The 21,768-nt window shown below is 40.7% G+C and overlaps 2 protein-coding genes and 1 non-coding gene across 7 annotated transcripts in view; all 3 read left to right on the top strand.

Moving 5' to 3' along the window:
• Positions 1-20,692, top strand: part of WIPF1 (WAS/WASL interacting protein family member 1) — a 119,485-nt gene extending 98,793 nt beyond the window's left edge. For all 5 annotated transcript variants that reach the window (XM_007965404.3, XM_073019825.1, XM_007965407.3 and 2 more), the window contains 5 exons: positions 4,902-5,078; positions 7,838-8,608; positions 12,212-12,424; positions 13,092-13,205; positions 17,681-20,692. In XM_007965404.3, the coding sequence (XP_007963595.2) occupies positions 4,902-5,078; positions 7,838-8,608; positions 12,212-12,424; positions 13,092-13,205; positions 17,681-17,736 (1,331 nt within the window). In that variant the 3' untranslated portion in view covers positions 17,737-20,692. The remainder of the gene's footprint in view (positions 1-4,901; positions 5,079-7,837; positions 8,609-12,211; positions 12,425-13,091; positions 13,206-17,680) is intronic.
• Positions 1-21,768, top strand: part of CIRSR (corepressor of RBPJ and splicing regulator) — a 501,165-nt gene that overhangs the window by 279,356 nt on the left and 200,041 nt on the right. The gene's annotated exons all lie outside the window — the stretch shown is intronic.
• On the top strand, positions 13,996-14,058 carry LOC119625479 (U7 small nuclear RNA). The gene has a single exon (XR_005241672.1). It is a non-coding gene; the product is annotated as a U7 small nuclear RNA (small nuclear RNA).

Below are 21,768 nucleotides of genomic sequence, written 5' to 3'. Positions count from 1 at the left end.
GTGGCTCACACCTGTAATTCCAGCACTTTTAGAGGCTGAGGCAGGTGGATCACTTGAGGCCAGGAGTTCAAGACCAGCCTGGACAACATGGTAAAAACCTGTCTCTACAAAAAATACAAAAATTAGCCGGGTTTGGTGGCACATGCCTGTAGTCCCAGCTACTTGGGAGGCTGAGACACAAGAATCACTTGAACCCAGGAGGTGGAGGTTACAGTGAGCTGAGATTGTGCCACTGCACTCCAGCCTGGACAACAGAGCAAGACTCTGTCTCCAAAAAAAAAAAAAAAAAGGATCTAAGGTATTTAACTCTTGACACAGTCTGACTTGTAAGTCAAAATGCCCACAAAAAGAATGTGGTTATAATATAATCCCTCTAATCAGCCCTCCAATAGCCATCTGAATCATGGTCCCTGGTATGAGGCCAGAGGAGCTGCTGGCTTCTAAGACAGAGGCCTGTGGTTCTCCTCACTACAAGAGGGAGCCTAGGGCTCTGTTGAAGGAGACTGGACAGTCTAGACCTATTCCTGAATCCACTAATGGAAACTTTGAAAAATCGTATTCTCCAATGTTCACTTCTCTCATTTAATGGAAATAGTGTTAGTCCTTCTCTCTTCCATGATGTTTAATAATGTGCTTTCCTTGATGGAAGGAAGATACAGTCCAGTGCAGGCCCTTGTTCATGCACGTAACTGGACACCTATACTGCTGTCACAAGCTCTTTGCAAGCAACAGATTTATCCATGGTTTTGTATCTGTTTGCATGTGAAACTTCCCTGGGCTGTGTGTCAAAATGTTCACCGTGGTTATGTGTGATAGCTCCCAAACTCAGCCTGTCCTACAGTTTAATTACTGAAAAAATAATCTAGAAGCAGTTAACTATCCTCAGCTTTAGCTTCTCTTTCTGTAAGATGGACAGATGTTGCAGGTTAAGAACACTAATGAGCCGGGAGCAGTGGCTCACACCTGTAATCCCAGCACTCTGGTAGACCGAGGCAAGCCAATCACCTGAGGCTGGGAGTTCAAGACCAGCCTGACCAACATGGAGAAACCCCATCTCTATTAAAAATACAAAATTAGCCGGGCGTGGTGGCACATGACTGTAATCCCAGCTATTTGGAAGGCTGAGGCGGAGAATCGCTTGCACCCAGGAGGCAGAGGTTGTGGTGAGCCAAGATCGTGCCATAGTACTCCAGCCTGGGCGACAAGAGCGAAACTCCATCTCAAAAAAAAACCAAAAAAAACAAAAAAAACAGTAATGGATGATGTCTGATACTGCAGGAGTCCCTCTAAAGTTTCAATACCATGTAAATATGTCCTGTGAAGTTCAGTATTCCAAAATGTGTCATTCATCAATGAATAGTGTTTGAATGACAAGGGCAATGTTAATATTATTACCAAAATTTTAAAATTTTATATGGAAACAATTTTGCATACACTTCTAGAAGTTGTTAGTCTTATATGTTTTATCCTGTTAGGTGAAGTAATTCTTGTCAGTTATTATCAGATTATTTCTTCCATAGCAGAGCTACCATAAGCATCCCAGAAAGCGCTGCATCTAGAAAAGATACAGAGCTAACACAAATTTATGATAAACCTAATCCAGAAAAAAAGGAAATAAAAATGAATAAAAGTGGAACTCAGAAAGCAGATAAAATAAGAGATTCAAAGCATATTTTCTAAAATTAAAGTAGTACAATAAAGTTATCTGCTAAAATGTTTTAAGATATTAAAGAAAGTACTTTTCTAAGAAAACATACATTTATTCAAGAAACCTCATTGAGCAAGGGAAAAGATAAAAACTTTATTAAATTACTTTCTCTCCAAAAAGCTTTGGAGCCAGATTGTTTTAATAGCAAATTCTTTCAGATTTTAAGAAAAGCTAATCCAAATGCTGTATAAATCATTCCCCAACATGTTAGAGATGGAAAGCTATCTAATAATTATAATGAAATTGGCATGATCCTAATGTCAAAACTTGACAAAGACAGTACATACAAAAAAGAGAGCTGTACATTAGTGGTTTTCAACTGAGGGTGATTTTTGCATTCCAGGGGATATGTGGCAATGTCTGAAGACATTTTTAGTCATTACTTTGGGGGTCAGGGAGGGCTGCTACTGACATCTAGTGGGTAGACGCCAGGGATGCTGTAAACATTCTGTAAAGAACAGGACAGGACAGCCACCCACAAAAAAGAATTATCTGACCCAAAATGTTTATAATTAAGAAACCCTATTATGGACCACTTACCATCATAGATAAGAGAACACTAAAATACCAAAAAACAAATCTAAATCAATCAGATGTTACAAGAACAATTCACCAACACCAGGGTTTATCCGCCTTTTTTTTTTTTCGGAGACAGAGTCTTGTCTTGTCACCCAGGCTGGAGTAACGGTATGAACACAGCTCACTGCATCCTTGACCTCCCATGCTGAAGGGATCCTCCTACCTCAGCCTCCTAACTAGCTGGGACCACAGGCATGCACCACCACATCTGGCTCATTTTTTGTAGAGATGGAAATCTCACCATATTGCTCAGGCTGGTCCTGAACTCGAGCTCAAGCAATCTACCCACCTTGGCCTCCCAAAGTGTTGGGATTACAGGCGTGAGCCATTGCACCCGGCCTATCCCATTTTAATGTTAGAAAGTCATCATATCAAATAAAGTCATCATATCAAACTAAAAAGACCATAAAAAGTCTCAGTAGATCTTGAATAGGCATTTGATAAAATTTCATGCTATAAGAAATTCTTGTAAACCTAAAATAGAAGGATCCATCAACTGAATATTTAGAAAGGGACAAAACCTATTTCAAACCAGTAATTCATATTAACTTTGAAACATCAGAAGGATTCTCATTAATATCAGAACATGATTGCCTTTAGAAATGTTAATAATTTACATTGTTATGGAAATTTACCCATCAAAGTAATTACTTATATAAAACAGAAATAAGACATACAATTCTTAGAGAAGAGGAGGCTTTAAACCATCATTATTTGAAGACCACATGCATACTAGAAAATGCAAGTTAATAAATTTTTAGTAAATTTTAATTTAGAAAATATAGCAAAGTGGCTTATTAGATATTAAATACAATTTGCTGGTGCCAAAAATAACCAATTACAAAATATAACAGGAAAAACATCCCTTTCACAATTTCAGCAAACAAAAATACATGTGAAGTAACCCCAACAAAAAGCATGTGTAATGTAAATCATGAAAACTATAAAACTTTGCCAAAAAATCCAGAAGACATGAATAAATGAGGAAATATACCACATCTCCAAATGGAAAGTCTAAATATCGTAAAAGTATCAGTTCTCCCAGATTAGTTTGTAGATTTCATATACTATTTATCAAAGACTCAACATAGTTTTTTGGGAAGAGGACTTTAAATAATGTTTAAGCTCTTAAATACAAACATGCATATATACATAAATTAAGAGATAATTTTTTTAAAGAAGGTATAAGCATGGCTTAAACACAACTAATTTGCACTTCTTTGGACAAATACCATTGCATTAGTATCAGTTTTCTATACCTTTCAGAGTGATAAAATCCTGTGGCTTAAAGACAATGGAAAGCAACCCGGAAAACTAGATGGAATACTCAGTAATCTTTCTGTTTGTTTATTTGCCTCCCATCAAAATCTTTCACAATTTTTTGCAGATAAATTCAAAATAAAACAAGAACTTTATACCCTCTCAAATTGCAAAGAATGTTTAAATTACTAAAGCCTACAATTGGGCTTCATGATACTAAAAAATTAATAGCAATCTAAAAGGCCATCAAATGAGTAGTTAAATAAATTTTAATGTAATACATTCATGTTCTGCAATACAATACAATCCTTTAAACTCATGTTTTCAAAGAGTATGACACAAGAAGTGCTAACAAAGTGTTAAGTGAAAAAAGCAGGCTTAATACTGCATAGTGAATTTGTTCTTAATTTTAAGAAAAAACACATAAAATGAAAAATACTGCCAGGAAAAAGTATAACTCAATAATGGATATTTGCTTCGTGTTTTTTGTTTGTTTATTTGCTGGAGTGCAGTGGTGCAGTCATAGTTCACTGCAGCCTCGGTGGGTTCAAGTGATCCTCACACCTCAGCCTCTTAAGTAGCTGGGACTACAGGTGTGCACCACCATGCCTGGCGACATTTTTTTTGTTGTTGTTTATTTTCATAGAGATGAGGTCTCACTTTATTGCCCAGGGTGGTCTCAAACTCCTGGGGCCCAAGCTGTCCTCCAGTCTCAGCCTCCCAAAGTGCTGGTATTATAGGTGTGAGCCACTGTGCCCAGCCTGGATATTTGTATATTTGTGAAATTATGAGATATTTTATTTTCTTGTCTTTTTAACTCTTTCTTTTCTTCTCACCTTTTATGGCATCTCCTCCTCCCTTGGGACCCTCTTTCTTTGAAGATCCTTTTTATTGAGACAGGGTCTCACTCTGTTGCCCAGGCTGGAGTACAGTGGCACAGTCTTGGCTCCCTACAGCCTTGACCTCCCTGGCACAAGCAGTCCTCCCACCTCAACCTCCCAAAGTGCTGAGATTACAGGTGTGAGCCACTGCAACCAGCCTGAAGATTTTTCTATTTGCCAAATCTTAGGATACGGAACAAATAGATATTGACCCATGTGGCAGCCAGTCAAGTGGGGAGTGTGGGAACAAATCATCCTTTATTTTCGTTTCTTCCACCACTGGGCCTGGGACTGCCTGGAGCGGGCAGTTCTGACTCAGCTGAGGGAACTCTTAAAATCTTGCATTTTAATGAAGAAATCCCAGTTGTCCACTGGCGGCTCAGAGCCGGCCAGCTCCCTGTTGTACTGTTGTTTTATGGTTTACCTGGGCCAGACCAGGGGGCATACTCTGGCGGGTGTTTCTTCTTCTGCAGAACCTAAAGGAGCTGGTGCTGGAGGTGGTGGTGGTGGCTTTGGTGGAGGCGGCGGATTTGGCGGAGGAGGTGGTGGCGGAGGCGGTGGAAGTTTTGGAGGGGGCGGACCTCCAGGTCTGGGAGGACTGTTCCAGGCTGGAATGCCGAAGCTGAGATCCACGGCCAACAGGGATAATGGTAAGGAGAGTTTCCCTGTCTCTGAGTAACTGAAGACAAGACAGAGTTTGGCAGTTTGGAGGCTGGTCATAGCCCCTAAGGCTCTTCGCCCTTACTAAAATATTGTACATTGTTTGAAATATTACCACTGTTTTATAAGAGACTCAATTTAGGCTTTATTACTATTATTAACCAGGATCAGACAGCTACACAGAACTATGAAATTTTCACCCAGTGTTTTTGGGGGTAACCTGTCCTTTTTTTTTTACTTTTCTAAAGGGTTAGCTGGAGTGGGAAGAAAAGGGAGGAGCAAATAGAACTTGCTGGCCCTGGAAATCTGCCTGGTGACCTGACAGATTCAGCTTTCTTTGTGAGGTAGCCCAGCTGTCTAGTAGAGTAAATACTTGTGAGCTGCTTTTCAAACACGATGGAGCATGTCTTGTGGAATATGATTACAAATCTCACTAAATCTAAAAAAGTGTTTTGCATGACAGACATTTGGTATTTCAGTGCCAGTGGTTCTCAGGAGTCTCTGCAGGAAGCCATGGACATGAGTCCTTCATGATTGTCTATGAACCTGATGGTAGAGAAAAGCTGAACTTGCTCATGAATGCCTAAATAAAAAACTTTGCAGAGGCATGAGGCTCTCTCCCGACTACTACAGAAACTCAAGAAATTTTACCATAAAACTGCTTTTGTAATGTTGATCATGTTACAATAATTTTCTTTTTAAGACCTTTTATAAAATGTCATCTGGGAAGGAATGAAATTCTCACATTTACATGAATATGGAATCACTGAATCCTCAGGGTTAGCCTACTATTTTATCACTGAATGGTCCAAATCTAGAGAGAAACTCAATTACATGAGAGGTTCTATCTTGCCAGACCACCATTTAAATTTGAATTTAAATTTATTTAAAACTCACCAAAAGGATTTAAGGCAGCTGATAAATGTATACGTTTAGTACTTTAACAACAGGTGAAGAAATTAAGGCAAAAGACAAAGAAAAATAAAATAATAAAATGGGCCAGGCATGGTGGCTCGCACCTATAATCCCAGCACTTTGGGAGGTTGAGGCCGGCAGATGGCTGAAGCCCAAAAATTCAAGAACAGCCTGGGGAACATGGCAAAATCCTGTCTCTACTAAAAAACACAAAAAATTAGTGGGCATGGTGGCTCTTGCCTGTAGTCCCAGCTACCCAGGAGGCTGAGGTGGGAGGATTGCCTGAACCCGGGAAGTTGAAGCTGCAGTGAGCCATGATTGCACCACTGCACTCCAGCCTGGGCAACAGAGGAGACCCTGTCTCAAAAAAAAAAAAAAAGAAAGAAAAAGTTCTCTCTTAAGTTCATGATACTCCACTGTATACATCTGTCCAAATGTTTTTTTCCTATGCCTTAGACAAAATCGGAACCCCTTCTGTCCTGCAGGGCTCCTTGTGACTCACCCCTGTTGGCCATTCAGGCTCCGCTTTCCATGGATCTCTCCCATTCTCACTCTGCCTGGGGCACACAGGCCCGTTTTTAACCTTAAAACTCTTTCCCACCTCAGGGCCTCTGCACCTGCTGGCCCCCTGCCTGAAGTGCTGGTCTTCCTCATCTTTCCATGGCCGACTCCTTCTTGTCAGGCCTCAGCTCACGTGTCACATTCTCAGAAGAGCTGTCCCTAGCCACTCCATGTACCCTGGCCTCTCCAAGCACTCTTGATCTCATCAGCCTATTTTAGTGTCTTTTTAGTACATATAATTATCTGAAAGTATTTATTTCCTGGTTTATTGTTTATCTCCCCCCCACAAGAATGTAAACTACAGGAATGCAGAATCTTGTCTATTCTGTTTACTCCTCTGTCTCTGGTCTCTAGATTAATGGCAGGTGTATAGCAAGAGCTCAAAATTATTTGGTATGTTTATGAACTCATAATTGAAGGGTAGATTTTTTTTTTCCAGAATTACCTTGATTTCCAAGAGATTCTGGGATGGTGGTTTGAAATTTTCCATCTCTTTGGTTCCCCTTTAGTTTCTCTCTTGTTGAACCACAGCAGTTATAGGATTGTTCTGTCCTGCCAATATTGAAGCAGAGGTTGACGTGGTAAGAAAAAAAAAAGCTGTGTAGTTGCCTGCTTCTTTGTAGATGAATTCCATCCACTGGTGTCAACTCTTCCAATTAAACTCTATATGATGGTTTCTTTTTCCTTTCTTAGTTTTTTCTTATTGCAGTCATAACTCTTTCCTTATATTTTTCCCGTTATATTTTTCCACGTTTTCTTGGGCATTTCTCTTCAAAGGTACTAGATAAGCCCTCACATATGGAGATTTACATTGGGATAATTAATTTTTTCACCTAAAACAGCTGACTTATTTTCAAAACTGAGAGGTACAAGGGCTGGGGGACAGAGATGGTGATGGGGAAAAATGAAAATCATGATTCTATCAATGCCATCTTGTTCTTGTCCTCTCATAACGAATAGGCATCTCACCAGAACTCTCCCCCGCTTCATCCTGGCTCTTATCTTACATAATACTTTACATAGATCTTTCCAGACTCCTTTTGAAAGCTGATGGGCTGTAGAACTTGGGACTCGCAGGTAAATAGAGCTACGGTCGATTTTCTGCTCCCAGGAAGGACCACACACACAAAACCCAATTTATGTAAATAATAGTTTCCTGTATTTTATAGCCCTCTGAGGAAGGGACTTCCAGTCACTGGGAACAGACTCTAGCTCTCTGATTTCTTTAGGGTTCCTGATTTCCTAACTGGATGTTTGTTTTCCTGTTTTTCAGATTCTGGAGGAAGCCGACCACCCATGTTGCCACCGGGAGGAAGATCCACATCTGCCAAACCCTTTTCACCCCCAAGTGGCCCAGGGAGGTTTCCTGTGCCTTCTCCAGGCCACAGAAGTGGTCCCCCAGAGCCTCAGAGGAACCGAATGCCGCCCCCAAGGCCCGACCTGGGCTCAAAGCCTGATAGCATTCCCCCTCCAGTACCTAGTACTCCAAGACCCATTCAATCAAGTCTGCACAACCGGGGGTCCCCTCCAGTGCCCGGAGGCCCGAGGCAGCCCGGCCCCGGGCCCACTCCTCCCCCTTTCCCTGGAAACCGCGGCGCTGCTTTGGGAGGAGGCTCAATACGTCAGTCTCCCTTGAGCTCCTCCTCGCCCTTCTCCAACCGGCCTCCCCTGCCGCCTACGCCCAGCAGGGCCTTGGATGACAAACCCCCTCCGCCACCTCCTCCAGTAGGCAACAGGCCCTCCATCCACAGGGAAGCGGTTCCCCCTCCTCCTCCTCAGAACAACAAGCCTCCGGTGCCTTCCACTCCGCGGCCTTCCTCCTCCTCACAGGCCCCACCGCCGCCGCCACCTCCCAGCAGGCCTGGGCCGCCTCCCCTGCCTCCAAGTTCCAGCGGCAATGACGAAACCCCAAGACTCCCACAGCGGAATCTGTCCCTCACTTCGTCCACGCCCCCCTTACCTTCGCCAGGACGTTCAGGTCCTCTTCCTCCCCCGCCCAGCGAGAGACCCCCACCTCCAGTGAGGGACCCGCCAGGCCGATCAGGTATGACAAGACGTGGGGTGAGTCGCTTCCAAAACCCAGCCTGCCCAAATGTACCAATAATGCTGTCAGTCAAGATAGTCTTAACAAGAGCAGGCATAAGTAAACTCTCAGACTGCTTTGTGCTTTTAAGTGGCACGCGACACATGTGATAGGGACCTCGTGTAAATCCCTGAGGAAAGTGGGACCAATATTTCTGTTGGTGTTTTAGCGATGAGGACACTGAGTAGCCAATAAAGTTAAATGGTCACGAGCTAGTTAATAAAGAAGAGGCAAGAACTTTCGTCTTCTATCTCTAAAGTGTACTTGCCAGCCCACTACCCTGCCTCCCTAGAGAGAATTTCAGTGGTCTTACTTGGGAAAATAAGTCCCCACCTCCTGCAGGAGGGCTCCATTATTCCAACAAGAGGGGAAGATTTTCAAGAGCTAATGAACTTCTCCTGTATTTCTCTCTTCATTAGCCAGGCTTTGAGGCCATTTCCCTATTCATTAAAGACAAATGTTTAAAAAGTCCATTTTGCTCTTTGTTAACATCTCTGGTACATAAATCCCTTGGAGAATCAAATAAAGGTATAGACTATCTTTACAAAAATACTCAGGCATAAACTCAAAATCTGCATGCTGTCACATGGCTTGAAGAGCCTGCTGAAGCCCATCTGAGACCTTTCCAATGCGGTTGGAAAGGTTGAGAAACCTTGATCTGAGGGACAAACTTTCAGAGTATGAAAGAAAACGCAAGGATTGCCTAGAGTTTGCCCTCTCTGAATTATAATAGGCATTTTTAGTAGAGTACACTCACTTGATGCATTTTACAGTGGTTATGGATGAACTTGGTAGAACCACCCACTTTTCAAATTTAATCTCATCGTACAGACCTTATGTCTGGAAATGGGGCATTTTTTTCCTTTACGCAGAGATAAGAGACCTTTGACCCTGTGACCTCAGGAACCTCATAATCACCATTCTTTAAACTTGCTCACATACTAGAATCATCTATGGAGCTTTAAAAACCACGAATGCCTGGGTCCCTTCCCAGAGTGTCTGGTATAATTGGTCTGGGGTGCAGACTGGGAATCGGGATATTTAAAAGCTCCCTGGTGATTATAGTGTGCAGCAGAATGTGAGAACCACACCTTGAAACCACTGTGCCGTGGCCCTACCAAATGGATGAGTCAGCAGATTAAATCTTCCCCAAAATATGACAAGCATTGACATACATTTATTGTTTCTTTTGATTACGTAAGTCATACTTGTTTATTATCGAAATACTGAAAAATATAAAGAAAATTAAAATTATCTGTAATCCTTCTACCACCACCATCCAGAAATAATCATTGATAACATTTTTTTATTGTGTTCTTTCAGTCTTTTTAAAATGCATATGTTTTTACAAACTTGGTATCACACTACATATATTGTTTGCTAATTTGCTTTTTATTTACTAGTATCTCATTAATGTTTAGTGATACGATTATTCTTCTACAGCCTGACTTTTAACAGCTACCTAATATTAAATCCTACAGATGTACCTTGATTTATTTAACCAATCCCCTCACTTGGTCATATGGGCCATCTCTAGATTTTTCCTGGTGCAGATAATGCAGTGATACATTTTTGTAGCAAAATATGTGTACACATCTCTGTATTTCCTTTGGATGAATTCCTGTAAGTGGAATATCTAGGTCAGTGAGTGTGCATAGTAAACTACGGATTTCATAGGTACTGGCAAATTGCCTTCCAGAAATTTCCTACCAATTTACATTCCCACAAGGAGCATATGAGAGTTCATCAAAGGCCCTGTGTATTCTGAGTCATTTGGCTTCAGTGTTACGGGAGTGGGCCTTGGAATCTGACAGATTTGGAGTCAGATCCTGGCTCCTCCACTCAGTCTTCTGATGAGCTTTTTAAGCTTCCAAAACCTCTGAGGCCTTGTCTCCTGTCCCTGTACCTCTCAGAGTTGTAAGAATTAAACGAGACAAGCATGGATAGTGGTTATCTTATTTCCTGGCATGTGGTTATATTCAATAAATGATCATTTCTGTTATTCCGCCAGTGGGAAATAGAAATCTGTTTTCTTTTCTATTGTGCCTGTCAGGATTTGGAGCAAGGAGCCATGAGGTTGGAGAGTTAGGAACATGAACAGGACCATTTACTTTAAAAAGAAAAAGAGATGAAGTTATATAGTACAGGGCCCCATAATATTGAAAGTCGAGTTTGCATGTAGTGACAATTGTGTGGTGGTATCACCAATGAAGTCAAACCCACAGCAAATGAGACACTTTTCCTCAATAAATCAACTCTTGCTGCCTGGGACTCCAGCAATGACAAGCAGATAGGGTAATAAATAACCACTCCCAGGTGAGGCACTGAAGACTCCTTGAGAGACCAATCAGGGCTGGACAGTGCCTCCCACCGCCATAAAATGTTGGAGCCAAGACTTTCTGTCAGGGATATCTGTAGTGGGCAGGTTGTTCAGGTTACGGTTCCTAATTGGATTCTGAATGTAGAGCTAATAAGATATTTATTTATAGCACCGTCAGATATTGTATTCACATAAAATGTCAGCATCTTACAAGTGGAACCCACTGCTGAAGATCAGGAATAATTACTAAGGCCATTTTGATTTACATTGGAAAATGCTCAAGTTTTTAGTTGTTTTTTTAGTTTACTTACTACTCAAATAGCCCCTGCATTTAGAGGATAGGAAAAGCAAGATGGTTTTCTTTTGTATTATCAAAAATAATTTACTTTGAATTTTTCTTTAGAAACTTAAAAACTTATGGTTATACCATACTGCTACATTTTTAAAAAATGGTTTCAAGTACTTACATAGTATTTTTTATTTGCATTTTCACTAGTTTTTCCTGGCAGCAGTACTGTGAGACAGGTGACCATGTGGCACTCTTTTACAACTAGGAAACCAAGTTCCATAGGGTACCAGCTTGCTCAAGGTCAAGATTCACATTAGCATTTATAGCCATGGATGTTGATTAGCTGTTTGTCACTCCCTGTGTTCATCTGCCTCCCCAAAGAGGAAGAACCAAGAAGAAACTCCTACTGCTCTCAAGATGACTGGTATTTGGTTTCCTGATGCCACTTCTGCCTGGAAACAGATCATACGCATCACAGAAACGTGCTTCTGTAATTAACAACAAAACTGCATTTAAAGAACCTCATTCTTCTCAAGACCTAAAATAATTTCATAACTATCTTATTCTTTTTTAAAAAATTATTTCATCATGTCACAGTAATTAGTTCAATAGCTCTTTAAAGGATTGTAAAATTTTTTTTAATTATATGGTTTTCAGTATAAACAGATTTTCACCTGTTTTCAGTTTCACTGTGCCATCTCCAATCTCAGTACTAATTCAAAGCCAAAACACCCATTTAGCTATCAGTATGCACTTGTTTTGCATATACATGTGTACACATGCATTTTTTGTGTTTCTGTGTGTTTACTCATTTCTCAGCCAAATGCCCTAGAAAATCTCCACCCTAATTAAAGGGCATGTGTCCAGCAGGTCCCCATCAGCTGTACACTAATGGTGACTATGGTGATGGAATATGGATATAAGGTTCTGCACTACGTGTCTTTTTTTGCTCCAGGCCCCCTCCCACCACCTCCTCCAATAAGCAGAAACGGCAGCACGTCTCGGGCCCTGCCTGCCACCCCTCAGTTGCCGTCCAGGAGTGGAGTAGACAGTCCAAGGAGTGGACCCAGGCCTCCCCTTCCTCCTGACAGGCCCAGTGCTGGGGCACCTCCCCCACCTCCACCATCAACATCTATTAGAAATGGCTTCCAAGACTCTCCATGTGAAGGTGAGGTGTGGTCCGACTCCCTGGGCTATAGGGCAGCAACTAAATGGTAAATCTGTTTGTATATGTGGTTTGCTTGTTGCGTTTAATTTCTTGTTCCATCATTATCACACTCCATTGCACTGATCTAACTAACCATTCTAAGGCCCACAGTGATTTCAAATTAAAATTAGTAATCCCCCTTCCCCACTTCCCAAAAAGGCAGATCATTTTTCCCTGATCTGTTCTTTGTTTGGGTCTCATTTTAGTTAACTTTCCAGAGATTCCAGGATTCTGAAAAGAATCTTTTAATAGCTTCTTCTTATGTACATTTCTAAACAGTTCACTGTAGGTAAGAGGCCCGACGGCCTGCACATGTTGAACTGCCTATCTCTGCCATTGTTATCAATGGGGAAAAAGGTGTCCTATACCTTAGCCCCCAGCTCCTAAGAGGGACTGGCTGGATCCTAATCACTCTCATTAAAACCACTTTGCTTTGATTTGCAGGTCTGTATATATGTCAGTGTACTAATTTGTGACCTTTGCAGCACTTCCAGCTTTTCTGTAAACTTCTAGGCATAAAAACTAGCACTGATGTCTGTGGTTCTCTGTTTCATTCTGTGCCTTTCGTTACGTAAGTCTTCATAGCAGATTGTCTGTCACTGAAGATATTGCTTGTTTCTCTTCCCAGATGAGTGGGAAAGCAGATTCTACTTCCATCCAATTTCCGATTTGCCACCTCCAGAGCCATATGTACAAACGACCAAAAGTTATCCCAGCAAATTGGCAAGAAATGAAAGCCGGAGTGAGTATTTCTGCCAAGGTTTTTGAAGATTCATGCTTGAATAGCCTGAGTGACACTCAGGCTGTATAGAAAGTCCAGGCCTCTTGCCTGGAGTGGGGTAGAGAACCTTTTGGAGCCATCTACATTCTAGTAAATTCCCCTTCCACAGGCAGTGAGGAAATTGCAGATGCCCAGAATGCATATGAGAAACAGTTATTTTAATGTGTCATTACAAACTCAAAATACCGTGGTTTGCTAGTATTAAATTTTATTATTTTGCTTCTTTGGACGATCGTCCTCCGTTTTCATCTTCCTGAGACAGTACAAGTAGAGCCATCTTCTATTCCTTCTAGTTTGAAATTGGCATAATGTCTGATCAATTATAACAAAAACTCCCTGTAACTGCCTTGATCTTTCAAACATATGATAATCATAGCTTTACAGAGCATTACATGAAAATGTAAATATATCCAAAATCTCTCTACATAATAGATATTTTCATTTTACCAGATTCTCATCCAATTTTTTATCCACATAATTCTGATTTTTTATGTAGTTATAATGACAGTGTATAGTTTTGTGGCGGGGTTTACATAACATTGCTTAGTAAATAGTGCCCATGTTACCACATGGTTTTTATTTCAGCATATAGTAATTTACCATTACCATGGACATTTAAATTATTTCTGTTGTTCTGGTAATGTAGGTCATGCTACCATAAGGAAGTAAATTGCTTTTCCTCCATTGAAAAAGGGTGTCAACAAGAAGGGAAAATAGACAAACTGGAATTTTATAACATTAAATGTATAGGAAGTATTATAGCTCTTTCAGAATTTGTCTAGCAGGCTTTCCAGGGTTTTGCTGGAAAGCCTCTTAAATTTACTTTTAAAAAAACACAATAGCCAGGCACGGTGGCTCACGCCTGTAATACCAGCACTTTGGGAGGCTGAGGCAGGCAGATCACAAGGTCAGGAGTTCGAGACCAGCCTGACCAACATGGTGAAACCCCATCTCTACTAAAAATACAAAAATTAGCCAGGCATGGTGGCGTGCACCTGTAATCCCAGCTACTCAGTTGCTGAGGCAGGAGAATCGCTTGAACCCGGGAGGTAGAGGTTGCAGTGAGCCGAGATCGCACCATTGCACTCCAGCCTGGGCGACAGATCAAGACTTCGTCTCAAAAAAAAAACAACAACAGCAGCAACAATAAATATATACAATAAAGAAAGAATTAGCATGAAATATGCATATGTCACCCATGAGGCTGAGGTTCATGGCAGCCTTAGCCTCAGAGCCAAATTCCCAAACCAGAAATAGAGAAAACATAACCTAATAAGTCAAATAGGTCACAACACCCCTAGCCATGGCCTCACTCCCTAGCAGAGCTTCTTATACCTACTCAGAGCCTATTGATTGTTTTCTAACACAGTTTAAAGTAATTTTTGGTTGGTTGGTTCCAAACCTTATAGGAGATTAGTAACAGCTAAAGTTAAGACTAGTGAGAAGCAAAATCACTGACATGGGAGAGAAGTGACAGATGGCAGTCCCAGGTCAGAGGAGGAGACAGGAACATGGCTGTGCTGTGTGTTACAGCGCAGGACAACACCAGATGTTTCTGTTGGGTTAAATTTCTATTGGGTTAAATGGGATTAAATTAATTGAGTTAACCTGTGCTTTGTGCCACTGTAGAAAAATTTAAAGAGTTAGAAAATATAGGAAATTTTCCATGGACAAATGCTAGAAGAAAACAGAATGCTACTGCTTAAAAGGAAAACTTTAATTCCTGGAAAAATTTGTTTATGTGGAAGACTGCATTCATAGACAATACCTAATGAAGAGGTATAGCTGTAATAAAATCATTATACAAGAGTTGATGATTGAAATTTTTAGTGAAGACCAGGCACAGTGGCTCACGCCTGTAATCCCAGCACTTTGGGAGGCCAAGGTGGGTGGATCACTTGAGGTCCGGAGTTTGAGACCAGCCTGACCAACATGGAGAAAACCTGTATCTACTAAAAATACAAAATTACCCGGGCATAGCGGCACATGCCTGTAATCCCAGCTACTCAGGAGGCTGAGGCAGGAGAATTCCTTGAACCCAGGAGGCGGAGGTTGCAGTGAGCGGAATTCACACATTGCACTCCAGCCTGGGCAAGAAGAGCGAAACTGCATCTCAAAAAAAAAAAAAAAAAAAGAAAAGAAAAGAAAAATTTTTAGTAGAAAGTAAGTTTTCACATGGGACAGGTATCTTTGAATGCTCTGTGTGTGTGTGTGTGTACGTGTTCACCAGAGGAAGGGCTTCTGTTTGATAAGAGTACAACCCTTCTTCCTTCATGGGCACCAATAAACGAATTGACTTTAAGGAGTTGTTCATATAGACTCTAAATATTTTTTCTGACTTACTATTTTCCTCTTATTCTAAATATTATTTGTGTTTTTAAATTGGTAACAGACCATCTTCCCTGTACCCTCTAGATTTTTAATGTAATAGCTAAGCATATTTCTCCTCCCATCCTCCTTTAAGACTCAAGTAGGCAATGTAAGGACTAGAACTATGTCCTGCTCACTGTTGTATCTTCCTTGAGGGGCACAGAGCCTGAAACATAAAGGGCATTTTCAAGTATTTCTTTTTAAAAATGTTCTTATAGAGACAGGATATCTCTGTGTCGCCCAGGCTGGTCTTGAGCTTCTGGCCTCAAGTAGTCCCCTGCCTTAACCTCCCAAAGCACTGGATTATAGGCATGAGCTACCACACCTAGCCTAAAAGTAGTTTTTAAATTGGTGAATTAATTTCCACTGTCTACCAAAATTTTTTTGTACATTTGCCTTAAATATTTCCAGCATTAGGCATGTTTAATATTTTATAATGATAATATATCATCTAACAAAAATAAATAAGGCACTGTCGAGTACCAAGTTTTCCTCTGCTCTGCAGCGACCTCAGCCTCCCAGCCCACAGCCTGAGAGCACACCCAGACAGCCCTGAGCAGTACCGAATGCACTTGGAGTGTACTCTAATTACAGCTTTGGACTAGGCCAGCCCTCATTCTACTAACCACTTGTGGCGGGTCAGTTGATGGTCAGGGCTCCATGATAGGTGTCTGGTTTTCATCCAGATGAGTCTTTTATCAGATGCCTGCCCAAGAAAATATTTGGTTGGGATGGTGAGAGGAAGAGGCGCCTCTTTCAGTGTTTTCTCCTAACTCCTTTCCTTGCTCAGAAATTTGGTTCTTTCTCAGAAATCCCTAAATGGACTAGTAAAGTCCCTATCAAGATCCCTACTGAGGAATCTGTCAGTTCCAGCCCACTGAGTCTCAAGAGTAGTGGTTAGAGCAGACCTACCTGATTGACACGTGCACCGGCTAGACCTGTTCACAGCATCTGAACACCTGACCTCATGCCGAACACCTGTTAAATTCTCAACAAATGTTTGTGTAGTAAATGAATTTTTTTTATGTGAATGGGTTTTAAGCCTAGTTACAGTGGACTGATAGCCCATGAATAGCTTGGTTTTTGGTTTCGTTTTGTTTTTGAGACAGGGTCTCACTCTGTCACCCAGGCTGGAGTGCAGCGGCACAATCTTGGCTCATTGCAGCCTCGACCTCCCAGGTTCAAGTTATCCTCCCACCACAGCCTCCTGGGTAGCTGGGACTATGGGAGAGGCACACACCAACCTGCCTGGCTAATTTTTTGGAGACGGGGTTTTGCTATGTTGCCCAGGCTGGTCTCGAACTCCTGAGCTCAAACCATCCTCCCTCCTCAGCCTCCCAAAGTGCTGGGGATACAGGTGTGAGCCACCACAACAGGGCCATAAATAACTTTTAAAAGAACACATTGATAGAGCACTTGAAAAGATGCTCAACATCACTGATTTTTAGGGAACTGCAAATAAAACTATAGTGAGATACAACTTTACACCCATTAGGATGGCTACTGTCAGAAAAGCTTTCTCATTTTTAATTAGAAGATACCTAAATGTCCAACAAAAGGGAATTGACTAGGTAGACTGTAGTGTACTCATATTTTGGAATACAGTCTGTCATTAATAATCTTTGCAAAGAGTAATGCCTTTGAAAGATGTTCAGACTGATTACATGATCTTATTTCTGGAAGAAAACGGGGAACTGTTCCTAAATAAAAAATATACACGTAATTGGTTATCTCTGGGTGCTGGAGGAATGGGTGAGTTCTTTGTTTTTACTCATCCATATTTTCTAAATCTATAATAAACACACACTGTGATAAGAAGAAAATGATTTTTTTTAACTTTGTACAAATACTTGGGAACCAGTGATGGATTATCCACCATGATGTTTATTCAGAACATTACTTGCTGCTTTTCACCTCTCACTTCTCATCCACAACATATGCCAGTTAGCTGACAGTCCTGGTCATAGGGATGAGGTAGTGGGTACCCATGCAGCCATCCCCGAGTTTCCACAATGAGAACATCAGCTTTGTAACCAAAATTATATTTTGTCTGTTTTTTCACCAAGGTGGATCCAACCGAAGAGAAAGGGGTGCCCCACCACTCCCTCCCATCCCGAGGTGATCTTTGCCTGCTCTTCTCTACCCAAGCTCAAGAGCTGCTTCTGTTGCTATCTAAGAACTGCACACCCTCCTCCCCGCTTCTTCCCTTGTGCCCCATGTATGGGCAGGAGGAAAGATGGGAGGGTGAGTGGGAGTATGCGTGTGTGCGTGGGCATCAGTAAGAAATGCACCTAGCTTTTCATATTGTTTATTCTCCAGGCTATTGCTTGCTTCAGCTGCAGCCGGGGTCGATAGGCTTCTGTGGTAATAGGCAGAGATGAATTGCATCCCAGCTTTCCACCAACCAAATCCAAACATTCACTGCTTATTTGCCACAGACTGTAATTATTAAAGTCCCTGAGAGCTGTTTTCTCCCGTTCCTTTTTCGCATGCTTGGCCTCCTGTCTGTTTCCATGAACCACAGACCACCTAAGCAAGCTGCTGAGTAAGGGCTCACAGGAAACTTTTGCAGTCACAGGATGTCCAATCTTTGGCAGTCCGAGCTCAGCTCCAGGACAGAGCTGTCCAATAGAAATATAATGTGAGCCCCATATACAACTTCAACATTTCTAGTATATTTTCAACAAGTTAATATGCATCCAAAGTATTTCACCCTGTAATCAACATAAACTTTTAATGAGATATTTTATATTATTTTTTGGTACCGAATCTTCAGAATCCAGAGTGTATTTTACATTTACTGGTAGCACATCTCCATTTGGACTAGTCACATTTTTAAGTGCTCAGTGGCCACATGTGGCTGGTGGCTACTGGATTAGACAGCATAAGTCTGGAAGATGGAAGCTAGTACAGAAACCTCGTTTAAAAAACAAAAAAGGCAAGATGGGCTTGAACGATTCAAGAGGCAACTAAAAATAAAATTAGGACCCAGTACCTTGTTTGACACGCAGTTTGACCTTCGATTTTGCTCCCTTATCTTCCCTCTTCCCTTAGTATCTGTATACAAGTGTTGCTCCAAAGTACCAAGGTCAGAAATTAATTGAGTACGGTTTACTAAAGTCATGTGGAATAAAGCCACTGGAAAGAAACGGAGAGCCTGTCGGGACTTTCGGGCTCAGAACCAGCTGGCGCACGCCCTCACTTGTCAGTTGGACTTCTGCCTTGTGAAATGGAAGCAGCCTTTGTTCCTCTCTGGCTGAGCAAGCTCCTGAGGCTGGGAGAGACTAGGAAGGCTTGGTAGGAGGGAAGAAAGTCAGGGAAAGGTGTCAAATCAGAAACATGGAAGAAGAAGGGAACAGATTTGAGTTGGTGGGTAAAACTCTAAAAATCTGAATCTGATTCTTATGTAAGGGTTGAGCGAATTAGGGAGATTGCTAGTGGAAATTGGAGGGAATTTGTTTTGCATCATTTGTCTAGGATCTATGCAAATACAGCTCCACTAAAGGACCATAGGGAAGAGCCAGCCTTGCCTTTTCTTACATGATTTTGTTTACAAAATTTTACTGGGACTTTTAAATCTAGCTATAGAGTTGGGAAAAAATATTTCCACTTAGATATTTTATATGGTTTTGTTTAAAATGACCATTACTTGTTTTTTAAAAACACATGACCACATATGTATATGTATATCTACCTAAACATTGTATCATGGTTTCAGTATGTTATTAATGTATTACTGGGAGATGCTAACAAGAACCCAACCCAAAGAAAATTCTGAAAAATACATTTCTATTTATAGAATAAATGTTTCATTTATATAAAAGCAAAAGAACTTAGAGTTCTAATAAATGGGATGTCTAATAAATTATGAAGTTACTGATTTGAATATATTATATTTTTATAACTTCCTTGCCAAAGTCCTGATGTAGTACATTAGAGAACCTGTGTTTCCTCTCTCATCGACCATTCATCTGTCTTCCATACAGTCATTTGGGCTTTTTACTCAAAGAGAATCAAGAAATAATAAGGTGTAACGAGCTTGGCAAAGTGTTGGTTTTTTAAAAAAATTTGTTAATCTCTAGCAGTTTGGTAATTTAGCAGCATCATTTATTTGGGATTCTTTTATCTGATTTCAACAGTGAAAAGCATCCCTGTGATAAAGCCTAATGACCCATTTCACAAAAGATGGAGTTTGCCCTTTCTAGAAAATATGACAGACAGAGAAAAGTCTGACTCAGAGAAAGTGGGTCTGAATTTTATAAGGGGTAGTAACAATTGGACAATTCCTTTGCATATCTGAACTTGGCAGGTACCATTCTAAATTTGAAACAGGGTCATAGCTCAAAGTTGCCATTCATCCAGAATAGAGATCTTTTAGAACGTAGTGTTTTAAGTGAGTGTTTCATTAATACACCTACACCCTTTCTTTGAAAGTTTGCAACCTAATTGCATCTAAAACTTTGAATAAGTTCTGTGGTAAAATCTTAAACTATGGAAAATTACAAAAATGGATATTTTCTTCCCTGAAATCAGAGCTTACATGTGTGTTTTTTTCATAAAATTTTCAGATAAATGTATTCAACATGTAATACAGTATTTTAACATTCACCTCTTATTTTATATTGAAATGTATTACAGTATTAAAACTCAGTGTTCAGTATTTATTTCACTATGCATATTATTTAGTAAAAGCCAGGAGAAATGTTTAATCCAATGGTGCCTTACTTTGTGATTTAAAAGAAGTCAACTTTTTTTATGTCTAAGTAGCAGATTATTTGCATATTTGTAAAAACTGTTAGGTCTTTATATTTTAAATTGTAATACCAGTTTTGTTATTTTTAGTAGCAGAAATGGGATGATTGTTAAAGTTCCCAAAAAATGTTGGCGTGAAATTAATTTTTTCCTCCTTCTAGTCAAGGACCGTAGAGGAAGAAAAACATTTTTTTCATACCATGCACTATGTAAACAGACACATTTTGGTATCTGTGTCATCAGGATAGTGTAAATGGTAGGGTAGAGACTCCCCTAGACATCTGCATCTTTGTAAGTTAGCCAGACAATAAAGAAAAGCAGAATGATATGGTGTCAACTGGTGGTTTTTCTTTTAAGTATTGTTTATGTAAATATAAACAAAAAAGAAGTGTCTGTTTTCCGTTTTAAACTGTGGAAAAGAAAGACAAAAAAAGGTTTGTATAAGTAAGTATTCATTGCACCTACTTGCTAATCCAATCTTCGTTTTTTCTGAGAATCTGCATCTTAGTCAAAATCTGTTTACTTGAGGCAGATGTTTCTACTAGGAGGTAAAGATGGATGGCTGAAGCAATGGATGATGAAATGACAAACACTGGCATGGATACTGATAAATACAGGAAAGGCCAATGGGAATTTAGGAGCCTGATAACTTTCTTAATTATCTGCTGTATGTGTATATACAGATCTCAATATAGAAGAATGGCTAAGAGCTTAAGACCTGGCTCTTACTTGCAAGTCACTTCACTAAACCTGTTTCCTTTTTTTTTTTTTTTTTTTTTTTTTTTTTTTTTTTTTTTTTTTTTTTTTTTTGAGACGGAGTCTTGCTCTGTCGCCCGGGCTGGAGTGCAGTGGCCAGATCTCAGCTCACTGCAAGCTCTGCCTCCCGGGTTTACGCCATTCTCCTGCCTCAGCCTCCCGAGTAGCGAGGACTACAGGCGCCCGCCACCTCGCCCGGCTAGTTTTTTTTTTTGTGTTTTTAGTAGAGACGGGGTTTCACCGTGTTAGCCAGGATGGTCTCGATCTCCTGACCTCGTGATCCACCCGTCTCGGCCTCCCAAAGTGCTGGGATTACAGGCTTGAGCCACCGCGCCCGGCCTAAACCTGTTTCCTTATCTATAAGGTGAGGAACTATGTTATAGCATTAATATATGCATTAAATGAGATAATGCACTCAGCATTTAGCCTTAGTGTAAGCACTCAATAAGGAGTAGCCACTATTAGTGTGAAGTCGGAAACAAATATTTATATAATGATCCCAAATTAACTGAAGCCAAATCCACTAGAAGGGGATGTACTAGTGTACTTTGAAAGGAAAGAGCACTAGCTCCTAGACTGAAAAAATATCCATATCAGAAATGCAAAGCAACCTCTACATAAGTAAGGGCCACCTCACCTACTGTCC

Source organism: Chlorocebus sabaeus, chromosome 10, assembly GCF_047675955.1.
Source record: "Chlorocebus sabaeus isolate Y175 chromosome 10, mChlSab1.0.hap1, whole genome shotgun sequence".
Taxonomy (NCBI): domain Eukaryota; kingdom Metazoa; phylum Chordata; class Mammalia; order Primates; family Cercopithecidae; genus Chlorocebus; species Chlorocebus sabaeus.
The sequence above is the reverse complement of the archived record's forward strand: the minus strand, read 5'-3'. Positions and strand labels throughout refer to the sequence as shown.